General features: G+C 43.3%; 1 protein-coding gene and 1 long non-coding RNA gene across 2 annotated transcripts in view; one reads left to right on the forward strand and one right to left on the reverse strand.

Annotated features, from left to right (window-relative positions):
- PDGFD (platelet derived growth factor D) overlaps positions 1-20596 on the reverse strand; it is a 148040-nt gene that overhangs the window by 46518 nt on the left and 80926 nt on the right. Inside the window, exons 2-3 of the mRNA XM_083436692.1 lie at positions 4731-4935; positions 1048-1228 (exon numbers count right to left, since the gene is read on the reverse strand). Of these exons, the coding sequence (XP_083292818.1) occupies positions 1048-1228; positions 4731-4935 (386 nt within the window). The remainder of the gene's footprint in view (positions 1-1047; positions 1229-4730; positions 4936-20596) is intronic.
- On the forward strand, positions 12362-12825 carry LOC310676583. Its single transcript, XR_014510629.1, has 2 exons — positions 12362-12397; positions 12560-12825. It is a non-coding gene; the product is annotated as an uncharacterized lncRNA (long non-coding RNA).

Below are 20596 nucleotides of genomic sequence, written 5' to 3' on the forward strand. Positions count from 1 at the left end.
CTGGAAGTGGTACTGCTACAGATGCCACATAAAACCTGTTCTGCATTTGTAGGACTCTATTATTTAGTGTGGCAGCGCCTGCACTTGGGAACTCCCTGCCTATTGAGACCAAGCAGGTCCCTCCACTGTACTCTTTTCGGCACCTGCTAAAAACATTCCTGTTCAGACAAGCCTAACCAGGTGCTTAGAAAGCTGAGGTATTTTTAATTTTGTGTTTTAAAGCAGAGTTGCAAATCCTTTTTGATTTTTCTGTTTTATCTTTTGCAAACTGCTTGGAAGCTTTTGTTTTGTTTTTTGTGATCAAGAAGTATAAATTGTACAAATTAAATGAATAATGAACAAAGTGGTGCTTTAAATCTATGGTGTGAATGTAGCCACAGTGAATCTGGCTCTGCCCACTCCTTGCCAAACACTCTAGCCACTATGCCACATGGTCTCTACACAGATCTGCCCAGTCCACTAGGGGGGGAAACTGCCTCCTCCCCTAACTCCCTCCCTCAAATTCTTCATTTTCATCAGTATGGCAAGCAGGCATGCATGCAATACCTTCATCCTGCAGAAAAACCACGGATCCCAAATTAACGGCCTGCTGAGGCACTCTGTGCTCTGTCTGCAGCATTTATTGTATATGACCTGTGTGTGTCTTGTCTAGATTCATGGGCTACAACCCCTGAAGGTATATTTTCCCCTTTCTGACCTCACTTTTGCTTAGAAAGAGCAGCCGTTCCCAGTGTTATTCTTCAAGACCTTTTTTCACTGCTCTCAGCTTGTCGCTCCAGACCACAAAGTGATAGCAGGGGTTGAAACACGTTATTAAAGAGGATGGCAGAGAGTTTTATAGTTTCCCCTTAACTTCTGATTTACTCAGAGGATGATCAACCTACTTTGATCTGGGATATATTCTCGGAGAGGAAATATTTACGGACAGCTAACTCCCCCCCCACTCTTTGCTCTAAGGTAACTACTGCTCCATCCATCCCCAATGTTCCTTTAGCTCTTTCTTGCTACAATCTCCACTCCATTGAAACAAGCAGTTGTGTTACTTACCACCAGGGAATAATAAATCTTGAATCCAGGCTTAGCCACAAAGAAGTCATCCGACTTGAAGGTGATCTTTAGCTGGTTTGTTTTCGATGTGATTCTTGGAGGAGCTTCCTTGTACCCACACCACCGTCCCCGGATGAGCGTGCTGATTTCGGATATATCTTCCACTTCTACAAAGTCATATCTGGAAGTTAGAATGGACATGTTTATTATACAATGCTACGGGACTAGGGCTGAGTTCCTGGGAACTTTCACCACTTAAATGAACATTGAGGGAAGAAAGCGGGCCAAGATCTGCTGTCAAGATTTAGGGTGTGTAAAATTTGGGATGAACATATTCAGATTGGAGGAGTCGAAACTCGCAAGGCATGGAGAACTCCTACCAGTGGCCATCACCCGGTCGGGCCGCCATTTCCCCACCCCTGTGAAACAATCTCTTTAACTATTTCTTTAGGCTGCCTTTATTCAGAAACCTCCATTCAAAGGTTGCTACAGCACATGGGCTCCATCTGCACTATACATTTAAAGCAGTGTCATGCTGCTTGGAACAGTCATGGCTTCCCCCAAAGAATCCTGGGAAAGGATGCTGAGAGTTGTTGGAGGACCTCTATTCCTCCTTAAAGAGCTACAACTCTCAGAGTGGTTTAGCAGTCAGCGCCTTTTCCCAGGGAACTCTGGGGATTTTGCACTGCCAACATTAAGAATAAACAACACGGTGGCAAACAGCATAATGACAGCAATAAAACTGGATTTATAAATGCAAATATACATCGCAACATTGCATTAAAAAACCAGGAATTTATGTAGAATGTTTATTGTGAAAGAAACAGCATCAAGCTGACTACACTGGGGTGGGGGGGAAGTGTCCACAAGTACATTCTCACAATATTATCTAGAAACTTCCTTGAAGGTAAGCCATGCCTAATAATAGGCCACATTCACTTTTTTTTAAAAAAATAATCAAATGTATTAAGAGTTTTCAACAGATGATACAATAAAAACCAAAGCAATTCTCCTCTCTTTCTTCTCTTCTTTTTTCCTTTATTTTCCTTTTGGTATAAGCCACATTCACTAATGGTTTGGGCTTAAAACCCATAGCACTGGGTATGCTGTTGAGCTACAACTACCACAGGACACTTCCCCCCACTACCGCAAGAATCAAGATGGCTGTTGAGCACGGTTGCTGGGAGCTATAATCCAGAATCCTCTGGAGACCCACAAGTTCCCACCTCCTGGCTTGCAGCAACCCCATTCTTTCCATGGTCGTGATTCATAACAGCTCTAATTATTTCGCAGTGTGAATGAACTAATTCAAGCTTGTTAGCATGTGGTTATAAAGATGGCTCGTAAATATTGTATATTGACTTTTTTTAATTAAGCAGTTTAGATAAGATGATGATGTTAAATAATAAAATGGGCCTATATTTGGGCTGGAACCAGATGGGACTTTGCCCCAGCATGGAAGTATCTTGGCTCCCACCATTTGCCCCAGCAACTAACAAGGTGGCTGAGGTGGTCTCCTTTGCCACCGCCACTGCTCCAGTCTCTTTACCATGCTGTCTGTCACTCCCAACATCTAGAGGGCCAGAAAGGCTCTCAACTGTTACAGTGCTGGCTTGGAGGAAGGTGGAACCATAACTCTGTAATGGTTAACTACAGTTATGAAATGGGCTGGCCAATTAGACAATTGCTGTGGAAGCTTGTTTCAGCATTACCCGCCACCAATCACTGACTGCTCTGGACAGCAATGTGGCAAAGCAGAGTAGCCACAACCTGATACTTCATAGCTGTAGACACTTTAAAAATCCTAGTGTGGTAGCGTGTAGATCTGTCTGGAAAGCCTGTCAAGGGAAAGTTTAGGCATGCCTCTCTCCTTGGCGACAAGCCTCCCAATCCCAAACAGGACTTTGTGGGTTATTTATGACGGGCTGAAATTCATCCATATGCTTTGAATCCTCTGCGGAAGCAAAAGAGCTATAAAGCAGCCGGTGCAGCTAGGAATATGGCTCCTTTGTGAGCCCAAATGAGCCCAAATTGTATCGTTACTCAAAATAAACATTAAAAAGAACAAACTCTGCATAGGGGCAAGCAGCCTAGTCAAACAGCTATTCCACAGCCTACCCCTTCCCATTCCTTTCTTGACTACTCTACAGAGATAAAAATGTATTGGATGCTGTCCAGAGTTTTCTGAGCCTGGATGAAAGCCCCAACTTCATACCTTAGAGCAGTGGTTCTCAACCTGTGGGTCCCCAGATGTTGTTGGACTACAACTCCCATCATCCTTGAGCTCTGGCCTTGCTAGCTAGGGGTGATGGGAGTTGTAGTCCAACAACATCTGGGGACCCACAGGTTGAGAAAAACTGCCTTAGAGGGAATAGTATCAGTCTGACTATGGTCCTTGAACTCCAGAAACAAGGATAGCCAACACAGCATCATGACATTTTTGCAGTCACTTAAATCAGGGATGGGACGTGGGTGGCGCTGTGGGTAAAACCTCAGTGCCTAGGACTTGCCGATCGTATGGTCGGTGGTTCGAATCCCCGTGGTGGGGTGAGCTCCCGTCTTCGGTCCCAGCTCCTGCCCACCCAGCAGTTCGAAAGCACCCCTAAGTGCAAGTAGATAAATAGGTACCGCTTTATAGCGGGAAGGTAAACAGCGTTTCCATGTGCTGCGCTGGTGCTGGCTCGCCAGAGCAGCTTCGTCACGCTGGCCACGTGACCTGGAAGTGTCTGCGGACAGCGCTGGCTCCCGGCCTCTTAAGTGAGATGAGCACACAACCCTAGAGTCGGACACGACTGGCCCGTACGGGCAGGGGTACCTTTACCTTTACCTTAAATCAGGGATTGCCAATGTGTCCTCCAGATCTTGTTAGACTTCAGCTCCCATAAGTCCCAGCAAGCAGAGTCAGTCATCAGGGGTGGTAGGAGCTGAGGTTCATCAACATTTTGAGGGCACCAAGTTGGGTACCCCAAGTGGGGTAAATCTAACTGCTTGGGACAAGGAAGCCTCCTGTGATAGTATGGGTGTTTGGTGTATGGAGCCATATTGCTCAAGTGAAACAGAGTTCCCACAAGCTCTCTAAATGTGCCAGGCAGATAAGATCATATAACACCAGTCCTGAAAGACCTATATTGGCTTCCAGTATGTTTCCGAGCACAATTAAAAGTGTTGATGCTGACCTTGAAAGCCCTAAACAGCATCATCCCCGTAAACCTAAAGGAGTGTCTCCACCCCCATCATTCAGCCCAGACACTGAGGTCCAGCTCCAAGGGCCTTCTGGCAGTTCCCTCACTGTGAGAACTGAGGTTACAGGGAACCAGGCAGAGGGCCTTCTCAGTAGTGGGGCCCGCCCTGTGGAACGCCCTTCCACCAGATGTCAAGGAAATAAACTACTCTCTGACTTTTAGAAGACATCTGAAGGCAGCCCTGTTTAGGGAAGTTTTTTAAGTTTCATGTTTTATCATGCTTTTAATATTCTGTTCGGAGCCGCCCAGAGAAGCTGGGAAAACCAAGCTAGATGGGTGGGGTAATAATAATAATAATAATAATAATAAGAAGAAGAAGAAGAAGAAGAAGAAGAAGAAGAAGAAGAAGAAGTTTGTAATTATTTTTGCCTGGTTTTTCTCTTTGTTTGATGCCATTAACACTTCACGACTGTCTCCTCTGCACACTCTCACACAACCCACCTGCAGATATCATTCTCTGGCTCCTCCAGTCCAAATTGGTTATCAAACACCAGCTGTATCCTTGCATTCTCTGGCGAAAGCAGCCTCCACGTCAGTAACAGGTTCCTGGGATAGTTGTGAGGAAAACGAGGGCTGTGGATCTCACCACTGCGCAAGACGCGGATGGTCTCTTCCTTCCGGTACAAGGCTGTGAGGTGATTGCTCTCTGTTAGTAGAGATTAGTATGTAGTTCAGGAGGGGAAATCAGCAAAGCAACATTATTTACATTTATAGAACGCTAACAGTTTCGTACCCAGTGCTACTCAAGAATTCTAAGAAACAAAACATTGGGGTAGTGTTGAAACCAGTGCTTAGAATCAGTGCAATTTTGGAAGCTGCCATCTGCCTTACATGCCTTACATTCAATCACTGGTATCTCCTATTAGGCCTGGTATCTCCTGGTAGGTCTGGAAGAAACTCCTGCCTGAGATCTTGGAGAGCCATTGCCAGTCAGTGTAAGTGATAGATGGACCAATGGTCTGATTGGATATAAGGCAGTTTCCTGTGTTCTTCTCATTCAAAACAGATGAAATACTGCTCCTTGATTTTGGGAAACATCATGCAAAACTTCATTATGATATATTAAGAGGTGGCCAAATGTACAGTCAACACAACCACAACTTTCCAAAATATATAGTAGATGGATTGCACAAAAAGCTTGTATGACAGCCTTTTATACTGAGTCAGAGCATTGGCTCATCAGTAGGGATGCAAGGATCTGTCCACCTTGCTTCTCTCGGTTTCTCATTTCTTCAGACTTAAATTCAGGTTTCCATATCTAGCAACAATTTGCGATTTATTGTCATTTTCTCCAAAAACCAAACAAAACATTTTAGGGTCATTTTCTCCTAAAAACACATTTTTATATGCAACTTTATATAATGGACACATTTTTGCAAGGAATTTCCCCATATATGGCATTTTTGAATAATATTTTTACTAACATTTTCATGCACCACTTTCCCCTAATATATACATATTTGTTTGTTTGGAGAACTTGCATTGCAAGATTTGGGTTATAGTGGAACCTTGGTTTATGAACTTAATCCATTCTGGAAGTCTGTTCTTAAACCAAAGTGTTCTTAAACCAAGGCGTGCTTTCCCATAGCAGCGGGGGACTCAATTTACAAATGGAACACACTCAACAGGAAGCGGAACATGTTCTGCTTCCAAGCCAAAGTTCACAAACCAAAACACCTACTTTCGGGTTTCCAGCATTCTTAATCCAAGTTATTCATAAACTAAGCTGTTCTTAAATCAAGGTACCATGCCAGTCAGTTTTAAAACCATTTAACAATTTCTAGGGACCAACCCTAGGAAGTCCCTATTTTTATGTGTACAGTTCTTCAGAAATGGTAAAACAAGCATGCTAACAGTTTCCAGTTCTCTCATCACCAGCTATAAAATTTTAGGTATAGAAAGTGCATGCTATTGAGTTGTCATATATACAAATGTCCCAGTGTTTCAGTAAAAATAACCCCCAAGGTTGCAGTTCTGTGGCCACTGGAAGGGTGTCCATGGGATCTTTTACAAAAAGTAAAACGCAGCATTAATACTAAAACACAATGTTATACAATGTAAACAACCACTTAAAACAACTTAAAATGCCAAAAATAATCTGTGTCCTAAAAATATACATCCCAGGTGTCAAAAGCCAGGCAAAGAGATGCATTCGCTGGAAGGATGCTAATCAATGTGCCAGATGTACCTCTGTGCGGAGGGAGTTCTACAATTTAGGGAATGCCACAGAGAATGTCCTCTCCTGGGCTGTCACCCCTCAAGCTTCTAAGAGCAGTGGAACAACCAAGAGGATACCACTACAACGATAAAACACATATAACCATACCAAATAGAAGAGAACCGTATAATTTCAACCAAAGGGGTGAGTCCCACAAAACAAGACAAGAAGAAGAAGAAGAGGAGGAGGAGGAGTTTGGATTTGATATCCTGCTTTATCACTACCCTAAGGAGTCTCAAAGCGGCTATCAGTCTCCTTTTCCCTTTCTCCCCCACAACAAACACTCTGTGAGGTGAGTGAGGCTGAGAGACTTCAGAGAAGTGTGACTAGCCCAAGGTCACCCAGCAGCTGCATGTGGAGGAGAGCGGGGAAGCAAACCCGGTTCACCAGATTACGAATCCACCGCTCTTAACCACTACACCACACTGGCTCTCTACACCACAAGACAAGACAAGACAAGACAAGACAAGACAAGACAAGACAAGACAAGACAAGACAAGACAAGACAAAACAAAGCAACTGTCAAAGGTCAGGGTAAAGAGACATATCTTCAGCATTCAGTGCTAGATGCACCTCTGTTGGGAGGTACGAGCTGCCACAAAAAGTCCTCTCCCAGGCCACCAGACCCCATGCTCCTGAGGGCAACAGAGCTTTGAAGAGGAACGTCTCTTCTAATCTTAACAGCTGAGAAGTTTGGTAGGGATCAAGGCAGTCTTTCATATACTTTGGGCCTAAGAGCTCAGATGTCTACCACTCACAGAGCCTTTGATGCCTTGGTCCAACCAAAGGGGAGTGTTGGATACAAATATATCCTGGTCAACACATCGCCAAACCTATGGCTACTAGAAAAGGGCTTTTCAGATACGTATACAGCATGTAAACTTAACATGACATAATTTTTGAGTGTTTATTTTTAAGTAGAGTGGAACCTTGGTTCTCGAACTTAATCTGTTCTGGGAGTCTGTTCGATTCCGGAAGCAGTTCGAAAACCAAGGCGCAGCTTCCAATTGGCTGCAGGAGCTTCCTGCACTCAAGTGGAAGCTGCGTCGGATGTTGGGCTTCCGAAAAACATTCACAAACTGGAACACTTACTTTTGGGTTTGCAGCATTCCGGAGGCAATTTGTTCGGCAACTAAGCCATTTGGGAACCAAGATTTGACTGTGCTATACTAAAGCAGGACTTCGGATATGCCACACATCCATGAGGTGACGATATAGCACCGTAGTTACGGTATTTATTTCTGATTACATTATCATTATGTTATGATAGAGGAACACTCCAGGTTGGGCAAAGTCTTTTAGGAACTGCTCTGAGTAGCAACGGGTATCTGCAAAGGGGAGACAAAGCTCAGTGGGAGAGCATCTGATATGAGTGTAAAAATTATTGGTTCAGTCCCCAGCATATTCAGGTAGGGCTGGGAGAGACCAGACGTCACAGAACTATTTGGTCATTGTTTTAAAAACTGGCCTCACCATGAATCATTGTCTCTTTGTCCAAAGTCAACTTGAAGTGTGATTCAGTTGACATCTGTCCGCTTAGTAACTTTCCACCATTACTTCCCACCATTGTTCTCAAAGCAATTAGCAACAAGGAGATAGGAACCTACTTTGTTTTTGATTTTGTTCTCAGCATGTACACCAGCTGAAGAAGCATGGGTGGAAAGCTTGCATTAAAGCAGAGTTCCCACATAGAGATGGTCTAGAGCGGGGTTCCCACGTAGAGATGGTTCGGAATTTTTCCCTTTCAGACTGTTGGGTGCATCTTCAATCAGCTGACCACTGGGACTTGCACAGAGCTGGGTCATGCACTGTGCAAGCCCCGATTCATTTCCCTGCAAGTCAAACCTCAGCTCTCTGGTGACAATGGAGGAGTGCGCCTTTGGGGGTGAAGTCAAACTGCTGGAAGGTTACAGTGCCTGCTGTGGCTGTAGAGAGACATGTTTTGTTGCTGCTAGGGCAGATGAAGGCATCCGGTTGTTCTGCTGCAGATGAACCATGACATTTCTGCTGTAGCAGTTGCAACATGCTCTGATAGATGTTATATGATTTTTAATTGTGTTGTTACAGGCACAGCACTGACCACCTGAATGAAACCATCGGACCACAGGTGGTCCCCAGTTGCCATTGATTGATATACAGTGGTACCTCAGCTTACAAACACCTCGGGTTACAAACACTTTGGGTTAGAGACTCCGCTAACCCCGGAAATAGTACCTCGGGTTAAGAACGTTACCTCAGGATGAGAACAGAAATCATGTTCCTGCAGTGGGAGGCCCCATTAGCTAAAGTGGTACCTCAGGTTAAGAATGGTTTCAGGTTAAGAACGGACCTCCAGAACGAATTAAGTTCATAACCAGAGATACCACTGTATATTTTATTCATCCTTAGCAATGGTTTGAAAACAGAAGTACATATATGTTTTGAATGTTTGTATTATATATCCATCTAGCTATCGGGGACAGATTTGCTCCTTCTGCAACTTTTATTGACAGAACAAGAATAAATTATGAGGAGGAACCTTTGACTGAGCGAGGCTTTTGAATCACTGATGGTTAGGAGGGAAATAAAGTGAATTTTAGGTCAAAACTCAGAGCTCTTGTTCAGATCCACTTAGAAATACAAATGTAAGTATTTCTTCTCTTCCCCTGGGCTGTTTTCCACTAGGTGGGTGGCTGCTGATATCCGCATCCATCAAATTCTACATTAGAAATGTATGTCAGCAGTCCATCAACTACCTCTCTAGAGAGCGAATAACTCTATCTGCAAAAACAGCTTGAAAAATATATATGACAGAAGCCCAAGCGCTTGTCATAATGACTTTTTTTTTAGAAAAGTGATTAAGCTGCATCATTTTATAGACCCTCAATCTGCTGTTCACTTTGTATTCCCCACTAGAAATTTCCTAAAGTGAAATCTATCCACTTACGATTAAATAAAAAAAAAGTCTCCATCAGCCACTTAAAGTGAATCACAGAGGTGGTCTGCATGAAGCAAGCAGACATGTAAAATCTGGCATCTCTTTAATATAGGTAGAAGTACAGCAGGGGTATGGGCTTAATCACACACATCCCATAGCTGTATGTAAGTACTTCAAATGGACACATTAGACTTTATATGCCTGCTATTCTCTGCACTTAACAAATGATCTGCGTATTTTGGTATCTGAGCAAAGACTGTGCTATGGTTCTGGCCAAATCCCAGATCACAAACTGAATAGGGCTGATTTTTGTTAACCTGGGATTTGGCTGGATTGGGTCAGAGCAGCACCACGTCACCCCAGGTTGGGTCAAGTCCACCCAAAGCGATCCTGGCTTACTTTTCCTGCAAGCGGACCCATTCCATTGACTGGCATGAAACTACTGAATTTGCTGCTCATTTAGAGCAGCTATATAACAACCTTAGGTAAAGGTAAATGGACCCCTGACCATTAGGTTCAGTCGTGGCCGTCTCTGGGGTTACAGTGCTCATCTCGCTTTACAGACCGAAGGAGCCGGCGTACAGCTTCCGGGTCATGTGGCCAGCATGACTAAGCCGCTTCTGGTGCAGTGCATGGAAACGCTGTTTACCTTCCCGCCGGAGCGGTACTTATTTATCTACTTGCACTTTGATGTGCTTTCAAACTGCTAGGTTGGCAGGAGCAGGGACTGCACAACAGGAGCTCACTGCGTCACGGGGATTCGAACCGCCAACCTTCTGATCGGCAAGTCCTAGGCTCTGTGGTTTCAACCACAGCACCACCCTTATCTCTTGCTAATTTCACGTTCTCTATTAGGCAAGCGTTCTCTGTTTTTCAAGCTGAAATATTCCCCTCACCAACCTATTCTTTAGGTACATTTACACTTGAGATCCTAACCCGCTGCGAAGAGACTGCCAGAGGCAATATGGTTTTAATTGAGCCTCATAATGCTTTGGGAAAGAAAGATGATGTGAGTTTAATCCAGGAAGCTAATAAAGGAAGGCACGCTAGCATTCTCCGACCACGTGCGCGATAAGCACAGTGCCATCCTTTTCATCTCTCGGCAAAGGAAGATTTGCATTGTGCTCTGAGATTCCCGAACACATCAAACTCAGGTCAGTGCTGGAAAACACAATGCCTTCACAGAATCCCACAAAACCTGAGTCTTACTTCTGAATAATGCATATGTGCACGGGATAAGAAATAAACATGACATACTGAGGCGTTGAAAGAAGAGTCTCAGTGTTTCATTTCTACCCAGAAGTACCTTAGTGCTTTCATTTCTTTTTCATTCCCCCCCTCTGGAACTTGTGGGAAATGAAGAGTAATTGTTTATGAGAAAGACATTTACGGCAGTGTTGGGAAGCTCGCTGGAGAGGAGGCCAATAGTGGTCAAAGCAAAATGGGAAGATAATGGTCCATTGAATAACCTTAATATTGCACATTCTCCCCCTCTGTCTTCTTTCTTTCTTTCTTTCTTTCTTTCTTTCTCACAAGTAAGAAGGAAAAGAAAACATGATTTTGCTGGAAATGGTAACACCATTAATCGTGCTGGGATGGGAGCCATTGCTTATGTTTTGTTTGCTAAGGCTCCACCTGCAATTCCCAGTTAAAAAGAATTCCAGGGTTAAAATGCTTAGAACATGGAAGTCCTTTGCGCTGCCCACCTGAAATTTGACATTCCGATGCCTTGATGGAATAGCAGAATTCCTCAATGTTTGCTCTCTGACCAAGTTGATGGTTATTGCATTAATTCACAAGGACCTTAAGAACTTGGGTTCGGGATACCACAAGGACTACCAAATCCCTTATATCCCTGCCTGATCATGGACGTATCTGCAGGAGTCACCATTTGTGGTCCTCCATGGCTCAGATGTATGGCTTGTATACAGCAGGAGCCTTGCATTTAGCATTGGGCGCCCAATTTTATTGAATTCCCCTGCAATCAAGCATAATATACAACACCCAGCATAAAATCAATAATTTAATACCAGAAAATAAAATTTGTTCAGGGAAACTGATGTACTATAAAAAAGGCACAAATTAAACCACAAATTAACACCAGCTAAGCATGTCACTGCCCTTTGCTCAAATGGATAAACGCAATACAACTTATCCATTGCCTTTAACAACTCAGAAACTTTCAGTGTAACCCTGTTCATGTCAACTCAGTGGCTATGTGGAAATAAGACTAACGCCTAATACAATTTTGGAGATAAAGCAGCAACAGAGATGGAAATAAGTGAAAGATGACGAGCATAAAACTATTCCGTGTTGCTGAATGTCATCCAAGTAATATGTTGAAGTTGGTAACAGAAATGTTATTTTAGGGAGATGGTTGGCATAGAAATCTGAACACATGCACTCCACCCAAAGACATCCAGAATGTTCAACGGCGCACTTTATTAAAAGGGAATTTTGTCAAGGGGCTGCCACAGAAATACATCTGCTTCCCACAAAAGAACACACACACAGCAGAAGGAAGACAGTAAATCTACTTGTTTTGGCCTCATTACTTGAAAAGCATGACCGGGTCTTGAAAATGAATTAAAAGAAAGAGGTTCAATTATAAAGCCAAAAACCACAGGCCACATAAGGTCAAAGAAAGCCCCAAAGTTTCCTAACTAAAGCCCCAACAGCATACCCTCCAAGTGTCCGGATTTTCCAGGGACAGCCCCAGAATTACAAAAGCCATTCTAGCTTCTAATTTGATCCCGGAATTGTCCCTATTTCCCCTGCCAGTGCTGCCGGTGCCGAGCTCCTATACCATTTTAACGGCCAAAGTATCCCCAAGGACAATGGTTTGTTAAGAGTGCTGACCTCACAGACCTATGACCTCACAAGCACTACAGTTCCCAGCATTCTCCATGACATAAATGTGCTCCGATTGGAGGTGTGGGATGCGACCAAAGTAAGACAGAACTTCCAGTCCAGGTGATTTCTGGGAGGAGGAGACACCATCTTATACTTTCCAAAACGTCTTGGACACAGAACATGAGCCCCATACTGGGGTGTGTGTGTGTGTGTGTGTGATTCATGTTATTATTGTGTGTTTTTACAACAGAAACATTAACTTCTCCTGCTGTGTTCTTCCAGGTGCATCCTGCTTTTTCCTCAAGACCTTCCATATTTGTTTCACCCATTACACACCTACACCTGTCAACATCACATGCTGTTGTTGTTATTGCAGATAAGCTCCCCACCCCCCCCTTCATTTTCTTTAGCTTGGCAACTGGCAAGATCTAACCAGTTACGTCCGAAGAGTTCCAAAGCGAAGGAGAGAAAAGCATTTTTGAACCGAAGCCACAGAACAGTTCATTTTCGGGTCGAGGCATGCAAAATAAACTGAATTTGTACAGCTAGTTCTGTTGGCCCCAGCCCCTCCCCTGCCCATCCAATTTTCCCATAGTAAGCAGGATTCTTTTTTCTTTTTCCCTTTGGTTACGCTCAGGACTCTATAAATCAGAAAGAATGTAGACAGATTGCATAGGGGCTGTGCTTCGTGGCCAACAGTGCAAATTGCATCATTGCATCAAGCTTTTGGGAAATACAGAGTGATCTGAAACTGCAGAACTATTTCCCTTGGTAAAATGGTATGTTTGTTCACGTGTGTGACTCTAAACAATTGCATGAATCAAAGCCACTGAACACTGTGTTTCATCACTATCCTCTTCTGAGGAAAAGGATCTCCCATGGTGCCAGGGAGCCTAGTAATTCATGCCCTTCCTTTTAAAGATAGCTGTTTGCACCGTGACCCTCACTGAACGCAAGAGTAGCTGCTCTAATGGAAGTTGGCGTGTTACCTGTCTCAAGTTCGCTTGAGTGGATTCCCCTCTATCACACAGAGCCATTGCTGGTGAATTGTGGGGTCTGGCAAGGTTCATGGAGTGGAGTTATTGGCAGAACCTGGACCAGGTGACACAGAACATAAGCGGAGCCAGAGGTCCATCAAGTCCAGCACCCTCTTTTCACAGAACCCTGCCATGCTACGTTTCCACATGCAGAAAAAAATTTGATATTGCGAAACATTCCAAAATGGTTAAGTCCCATCTGAATTCTTTCTGGTACAGCCCAGACAGCAGCATGTGGTTTTATTGTGGCTTCCTAGTACAGTGATACCTCGGGTTACATACGCTTCAGGTTACATACGCTTCAGGTTACAGACTCCGCTAACCCAGATATAGTACCTCGGGTAAAGAACTTTGCTTCAGGATGAGAGCAGAAATCGTGCTCCGGTGGCACAGCGGCAGCGGGAGGCCCCATTAGCTAAAGTGGTGCTTCAGGTTAAGAACAGTTTCAGTTTAAGAACAGACCTCCGGAACAAATTAAGTACTTAACTCGAGGTACCACTGTACCTCAATTATTCCATCTAAACAAACAAACAAACAAGGTAACCTATATCCTACAGGATGTGGACCTTTCTCATATGCCTCATTCTGGCTGTTGCATGCTATTGTAAGACCTAGTAGTTCATCCTCTGGTGACTCCTCTAGTCAGAATACATTGGTGACATAAAAGCTGAGCGCCACATGACAAATCCTTAAGGATTTGCAGGCTTAAGTCTCAGTGTCCTTGAAGGAAACTCTTGCATTCTTCCAACTTCATCCATGGAGATGGTAGCCTTCTTCAGGCATTTTTTATGCATGGGAAGTAAAGGTGAAAGGTAAAGGACCCCTGGACGGTTAAGTCCAGTCAAAGGTGACTATGGGGCTGTGGTGCTCATCTTGATTTCAGGCTGAGGGAGCCAGTGTTTGTACACAGACAGCTTTCCAGGTCATGTAGCCAGCATGACTGAACTGTTTCTGGTGCAATGGGACACAGTTACAAGTTCCAGAGTGCATGGAAACGCTGTTTACCTTCCCGCCGCAGCGGTACCTATTTATCTACTTGTGCTGGTGTGCTCTTGAACTGCTAGGTTGGCAGGAGCTGGGACAGAGTAGTGGGAGCTCACCTCATCGCGCGGATTCGAACTGCTGACCTTCCAATCAGCAAGTCCAAAAGGCTCTGTGGTTTAGACCACAGCGCCACCCACATCCCGCCGAAAGTAACCTTACATGCATAAGTGCATTCACTTGGCCCCTGTTGCAGCTGTAGCCACATTTCAATTGGTGGTGGTGGGTGGGGGGAACCTTGTGAGGTGGGCAGTCTCTTTTATTTTAATAGTGCTCTGCACAAAATAATAATAATAATAATAATAATAATAATAATAATAATTTATTTATATCCTGCCCATCTGGCTGGGTTTCCCAAAAACAAAAACATTTTGCTGTTTCTCACCGCAAGCTGGAAGACTTAATCCACTCTGGAGGACCTGCTGTGCCTACAAATTTCATCCACTTTCATAAATATATATATAGAGAGAGAGAGAGAGAGAGTGCGCACACCATTCTTAGGCTGGATCTACACAGATATGAAAAACACTATTAAAAAACGCTATAAAATTTGGATCCCAATTCAATTTACCATTCACAGTGGATCACTGCTCTACAGCACCGTCTGGTGCCATATTTGTATAATGCATTTTTAACGTTATCATTGACCAGTGTAGCTGAGTCCTTATATTCCCCATTGTAATGCATGAGGCAGGGGAAAACAGTGCTTTGTTTTTAACAGGGCATGACTATTTATAACTAAGTCCTACTGAATTCAGTGGGGCTTACCCACACTTAAGGGGGGGTTAAGACTCCAGCCTAACATATCTAATCAGATCCCGAATAACAAGTTGAACTAGAACTAGAACTGCAAACTCAAGTGAGCTGCTTCCCAAAGCTACAGATATGAAGTTGAATCCTGTGGTCCAGGCACACTGTTACTGTTTTCATTACTGCATGGAACTTATCCTGTTTTCTCATGGCAAAGCAATGTCTCTAAGCTTGCATGGGAAAAGCTTGTTGCTGCTTTCTTTCTTAGAATTAAAATAAGATCTGTACCTTCTCTTCCCCTCCAACCATGATTTAGCTCACAGTTAATTATCACCACTTGGTGTGTCTCTGTTCTCAACCAAGAGCGATGGCTTAGCTGGAATGCCATGTTTGTATTACATGGGGCTGTGTTCACAGTTGCCCCAGAACCTCTGGGATGTTCTGTAAGGGGGGGGGGCATAATTAAATAAAGAACAATGATTTTGCTATGTAACAGGCATCTTTTCTATATGGCTTGCAATACGGCTTTCATCCATTGGGAGATCAACCCTGTTATTATGTATATTTTGAAAAACATTTCTCTAGCGCAGTGCCACAGCACTGGGAAAAGCAATTTGCGATGCGCTCACACAGAAATCCCAAGCGGCTGTGCAGCTGTTTTGAATTTCGAGACTAAATTAAGAACCAAAGTTTGTTTATTACTATTATTAGTATATCCATGCATTTTCACAGTGTGAATGGAGGGAGGTCAAGAATCACTGCTGTGAGTTGTTTTCTCCAACCTGTGTAAAGAGAAATCAGCCCTTTACTTGTTTTTATTTAAGTTAATCAGGAACTCTGGCTGCATGCTGCTTCCATAGCAGACTTTATTCTGTGTCTTTGCCTGCCTCCCGGAGTATAGCTTTGGCTCCTGAATGACCTTTTCAGAAGATTAAAGAACCTGTGTTTTCCTTTTTCCTTTAGCACTATGCTCATGGCTGCAGTCCAGCAGTGGTAACACAATATCCCATCTCTGCCCAGTATAGATTAACCGTCTTCAGCCTCCCAATCTTAAAAAAACTTTTCCATATCAGCTGGTGTGCCAAGTATAGATGGAAGAAGCTGTCCAGTTATGGCTTTTCTCCGTTTCTCCATTTCCCAGTCTTCAGCCCAGCTCACCAAATCAGTTTTCAAAGCCTACCCCAAAATCCACACACACTTCCATGTGTGTTTCTTCCAATATACCCCTTCTCATGTAATTTTGCCTAGTATGAACATTTTTGCAAGCAATTTCCCCATATACAATACATTTTAATGCTTCAAAATAAATGAATGCACACAATTTTCTACTCGTGTTTCTTTTGTTCAAAAACTGCATGATGAAATTTGGGGAATTGTCAGTTTCCAAGGACAGGTGATTTTTGGGTCATGCATTGGTTTGGGAATTTCACTGTGTGACCAGTCACTGTCTCTCAGCCTAACCTACCGCACAAGGCTGTTGTCTAAATGAGGAAGTGGAGAACTATGTACAGTGGTACCTCAGGTTAAGTACTTAATGCGTTCTGGAGGTCCGTACTTAACCTGAAACTGTTCTTAACCTGAAGCACCACTTTAGCTAATGGGGCCTCCCGCTGCCGCCGCGCCGCTAGAGCCTGATTTCTGTTCTTATCCTGAAGCAAAGCTCTTAACCTGAAGCACTATTTGAAGTGTATGTAACCCGAGGTACCACTGTACACAACCTTGAGCTCCTTGGAGAAAGGGTAAAATATAAATGATGATGATGATGATGATGATAAAGTGAATTTGTTTCAAGGCCCCATTGCTCCCTAAGCGATGAATAGTCAGGAAAGACAGCAATATATAATTCAGCTCTAACAAGCCACTGCTTTATTGTTTACACATAATAATAATAATAATAATAATAATAATAATAATAATATAATTTATTTATATCCCGCCCTCCCCAGCTGAAGCCGGGCTCAGAGCGGCTAACAACAGTAAAATAATACAACATTCTAAAATCAGTTCATTATAAAATCAGTTCAAATCAGATTAATGGCAACCATTGGGCTAGAGTTCTGTGAGGATTGCCACAGGAGGGGGTCAGGCTGTGCCCTAGCCAAAGGCCTGGTGGAACAGCTCTGTCTTGCAGGCCCTGCGGAAAGATGTCAAGTCCCGCAGGGCCCTAGTCTCTTGTGACAGAGCGTTCCACCAGATTGGAGCCACAGTCCGAAAAGCCCTGGCTCTGGTTGAGGCCAGCCTAACCTCTCTGTGGCCCGGGACCTCCAAGATGTTTTTGTTTGAAGACCGTAAGGTCCTCCGTGGGACATACTAGGAGAGGCGGTCCCGTAGGTACGAGGGTCCTAGGCCATGTGAATGGTTTGGCATGGGCAAATGTCCCTGGTGCAGAATTTGTGTCAGATCAATTTAGTTTAATACGTTTATATCCCACCTTTTTTCCATCATGGAAGCCAATGTGGCATATATGTAGTTCTCAGGTGGTCACCCATCTAGGCACTGGCCAGACCGAAACCTGCTTAGCTTTAGCAAAGTGATAGCCCCTTGTGCCTCTAGACCATTCCATGGAAACTGAGCCAGCTATTTCCCCGTGGTTGAAAGATGATCAATTCTGGAGGAAATGCTCTTGACTTGGTACATTTTATCTCAGCTTAGCTTCTCTGAATCTTGGGGTCATTCTTTGAAAACAGCTGTTTGGCACTAGTCGAGAGACTACTGGTGCTAAAGTAAAAAACAAGAACAAAAAGCAGTCCCACAAATAAACCTCATCAACTTCTCCATGACACTTGTGGGAAGACGTACACAACGGTTTCAAAAAAAACCCCACGACAATTGCTTAGGTAGCCAATGCTGTGTCTCCCCTGAGAAAACTTAAAAAACAAAACAAAACAAACAAACCCTCAAGGATATCTGGATATGCAGCTTGCTGGGAAGATGCCCAACAGATGGTCTCCAAAATTAATTATAAAGATACTAGGAACATCTAGACCTCCCCCAAACATTAAAAAGCTTTTATTGAAAGAAAAAATCCTAACAATTCAATTTAGACCACTAAAAACCAAGCCAGTAAATAACAGACCAATTTTCATTTGTTTCCTTCCTTCAATTTTTAAATTACTTTTAATAAAGATGAGAACTAGCCAAGGTGATGTCCTCCAATTCTTGTTGGTTTACAAATCCCATGGCCAGTGGCCAGATGCATTGAGAGCTGCAGCCTAATCACATCAGGAAGGCATCATATTTCCTATCCCTACTTTACATGATTGTATATATGTTGTATACATTGTAGGGAACCAACCTGTAAGGGGTAAAAATGTTGACTGCAACAGAGCTCTTGGACTGCAAACACCGTCTACAAGCACTGAAACCTTTTCACAGCAAATGTCCTGTGAAAGCCATATTTTAATTTGTACTCCATTGACCTAAATGTGTGGGAGCAGGATATCTTAAGGAACATCTGGAACCTGAGGCATGGCAAGTAGATGGAATGGGGCTTTCTGGTTCACAGCTCTCCAACTCCATCATTGCTGACTTTCAATGCTATCAATGGCTACTTGCCATGACAGTTCTGCTCTAGTCCATGGTCACCATGAGAAGAGGATGCTGGACTAGACAGACCATTGGCTTGATCCAGCAGTGTTCTTCTCATGTTTTATGTTCTTCTGACATGCAGCTAAGAAACCAAAATATGCTTGGAGGAGAACTTATTTGATTCTCTCTCTGTGTGTTTGATCCTTTTCCTCATATGAGTATTATGCCCAAAGTGGCTTGCCAGGTGAGGTAGAGCAACTATGCTAACTTCTCAGCAGTTGGACTGCTTTGGCTTACCAGGAGGGGCTAGATAGTGGTGAGGTCAGCATGGTGCAAACACATCAGCAGGAGCACTGGTTGTGGCAGTGCATCTACAGCACACAAACCTCCTTCCCACCACACTAGTTTGCTTCCCAATAAGCAATAGTGATTGTCTACCAGGAAGCCTTCATGGTTGTTCTCCTTCCATGGAATGCTATGACTGAGTGCCAGCAAGACGAAAATGAGATGGAGGTAGCTGCCCAGTCCATCCCTAGTGATGTACGGATCTCACTTGATAATATTGCTGTAGCTATTATGAGGTCTAAAAAAAGTATCCACATCACTTGGCATTTAAATTCATGGCTGTCATTTTATCTTAAATATATCCATAGAGTAATCTCTTGAGGTGCTGTAAATTCAGCCCACACATCCACCCACCTGTAGTGAAATGGAAACTGACAACAGACGCAATGGAAATACCAGCCAAAGAACAAATATAATAACAAACTTGTGCCATTAATCAGAAATAATCCAGATACTCTTATGCTCAGGTGACAGTGAGGAGAGGAGAGCTGGTGTCCAAAAGATCATTGACTTGAGTGGTGGAGATGATGACACACTTGGGAGTATTTCTGTATGTCCAAGGAAGACAACTTGGACCAGCCCCTGTGCATAATTCCTGTTGGAACTGATAGATTGGTCTGATGGGGTATATGAACCTCCTTTGGGGAGACCCAGCCTACTAATATATTTATTGGAGGGGCTGAAGGGACCTTGGCCCCTAGGAGTTGGTGCCTATGCTCCAGAGGAAGTAAATAAGTTTTCTGATGGGCCCATGCAAATCCCACAGTGGCCCTGTCATGCCCTGTCATGCTTAGTCTATAAAGAGGTGTGTGAAACACGTCACAGAGGCAGTAGACAGGGACATGAGATCTACATCAGTGGGCAAAATCAGAAGCCAAGAAGCAAGTTGGCAGCTGATATCCTAGAACGAATCAAAGCAAGGCTTGGTGGAACGTCTTGTTTAAATTTCTCTAATAAATAAATAATAATAAATTTTATTTATACCCCGCCCTCCCCAGCCAAAGCTGGGCTCAGGGTGGCTAACAACAATCAAAACAATCCAACATTCTAAAAACTTTTCACCATAAAATCAATCAAAATTGTTTTCATTTCTTTAAATTGTTTTCATTTCTTTGATGTCATTACTTTTAATGTTGTTTTATGATTACAAGGTAACGTTGTATGCTTAGTTGGGTATGTTTTATGTAGAGAAAACTAAATTAAATTACCTGGCATTTTCAGAAGGTAAAATTAAAATTGGTTTGGTTTTCTGAGATAACTTTATGTGCATTTTAATCAAACAAAGATTTACCAAGCTGAATGTTGCCCAGTCACAAAAATTATAGCAGATTTGAATTCCTTACACTATCATCAGTGCAGCAACGCTCATTGAGTTGGCGAACCACCTTACCAGAAAACTGGATGCCAAACATTTCTCACCTTCAATGAGAATTGTGGAAGCAAGAAAGGACTTAATCCAGGTAACCAACTTGACCCAGTTATTCTCCTCCCATCCTGTTATTATCTAATATTTTTCTATCAGCAGTGTGCCCATGGTTATTCTTTGGCTTTCCATATTAAACAGTCTCTTCGGGTAGCTACCTGTGTATCTTAAAAACCACATAAACACAAGAAGATA

Source organism: Podarcis tiliguerta, assembly GCF_965153285.1.
Source record: "Podarcis tiliguerta genome assembly, chromosome: 4".
In the NCBI taxonomy this organism is placed as follows: Eukaryota; Metazoa; Chordata; class Lepidosauria; order Squamata; family Lacertidae; genus Podarcis; species Podarcis tiliguerta.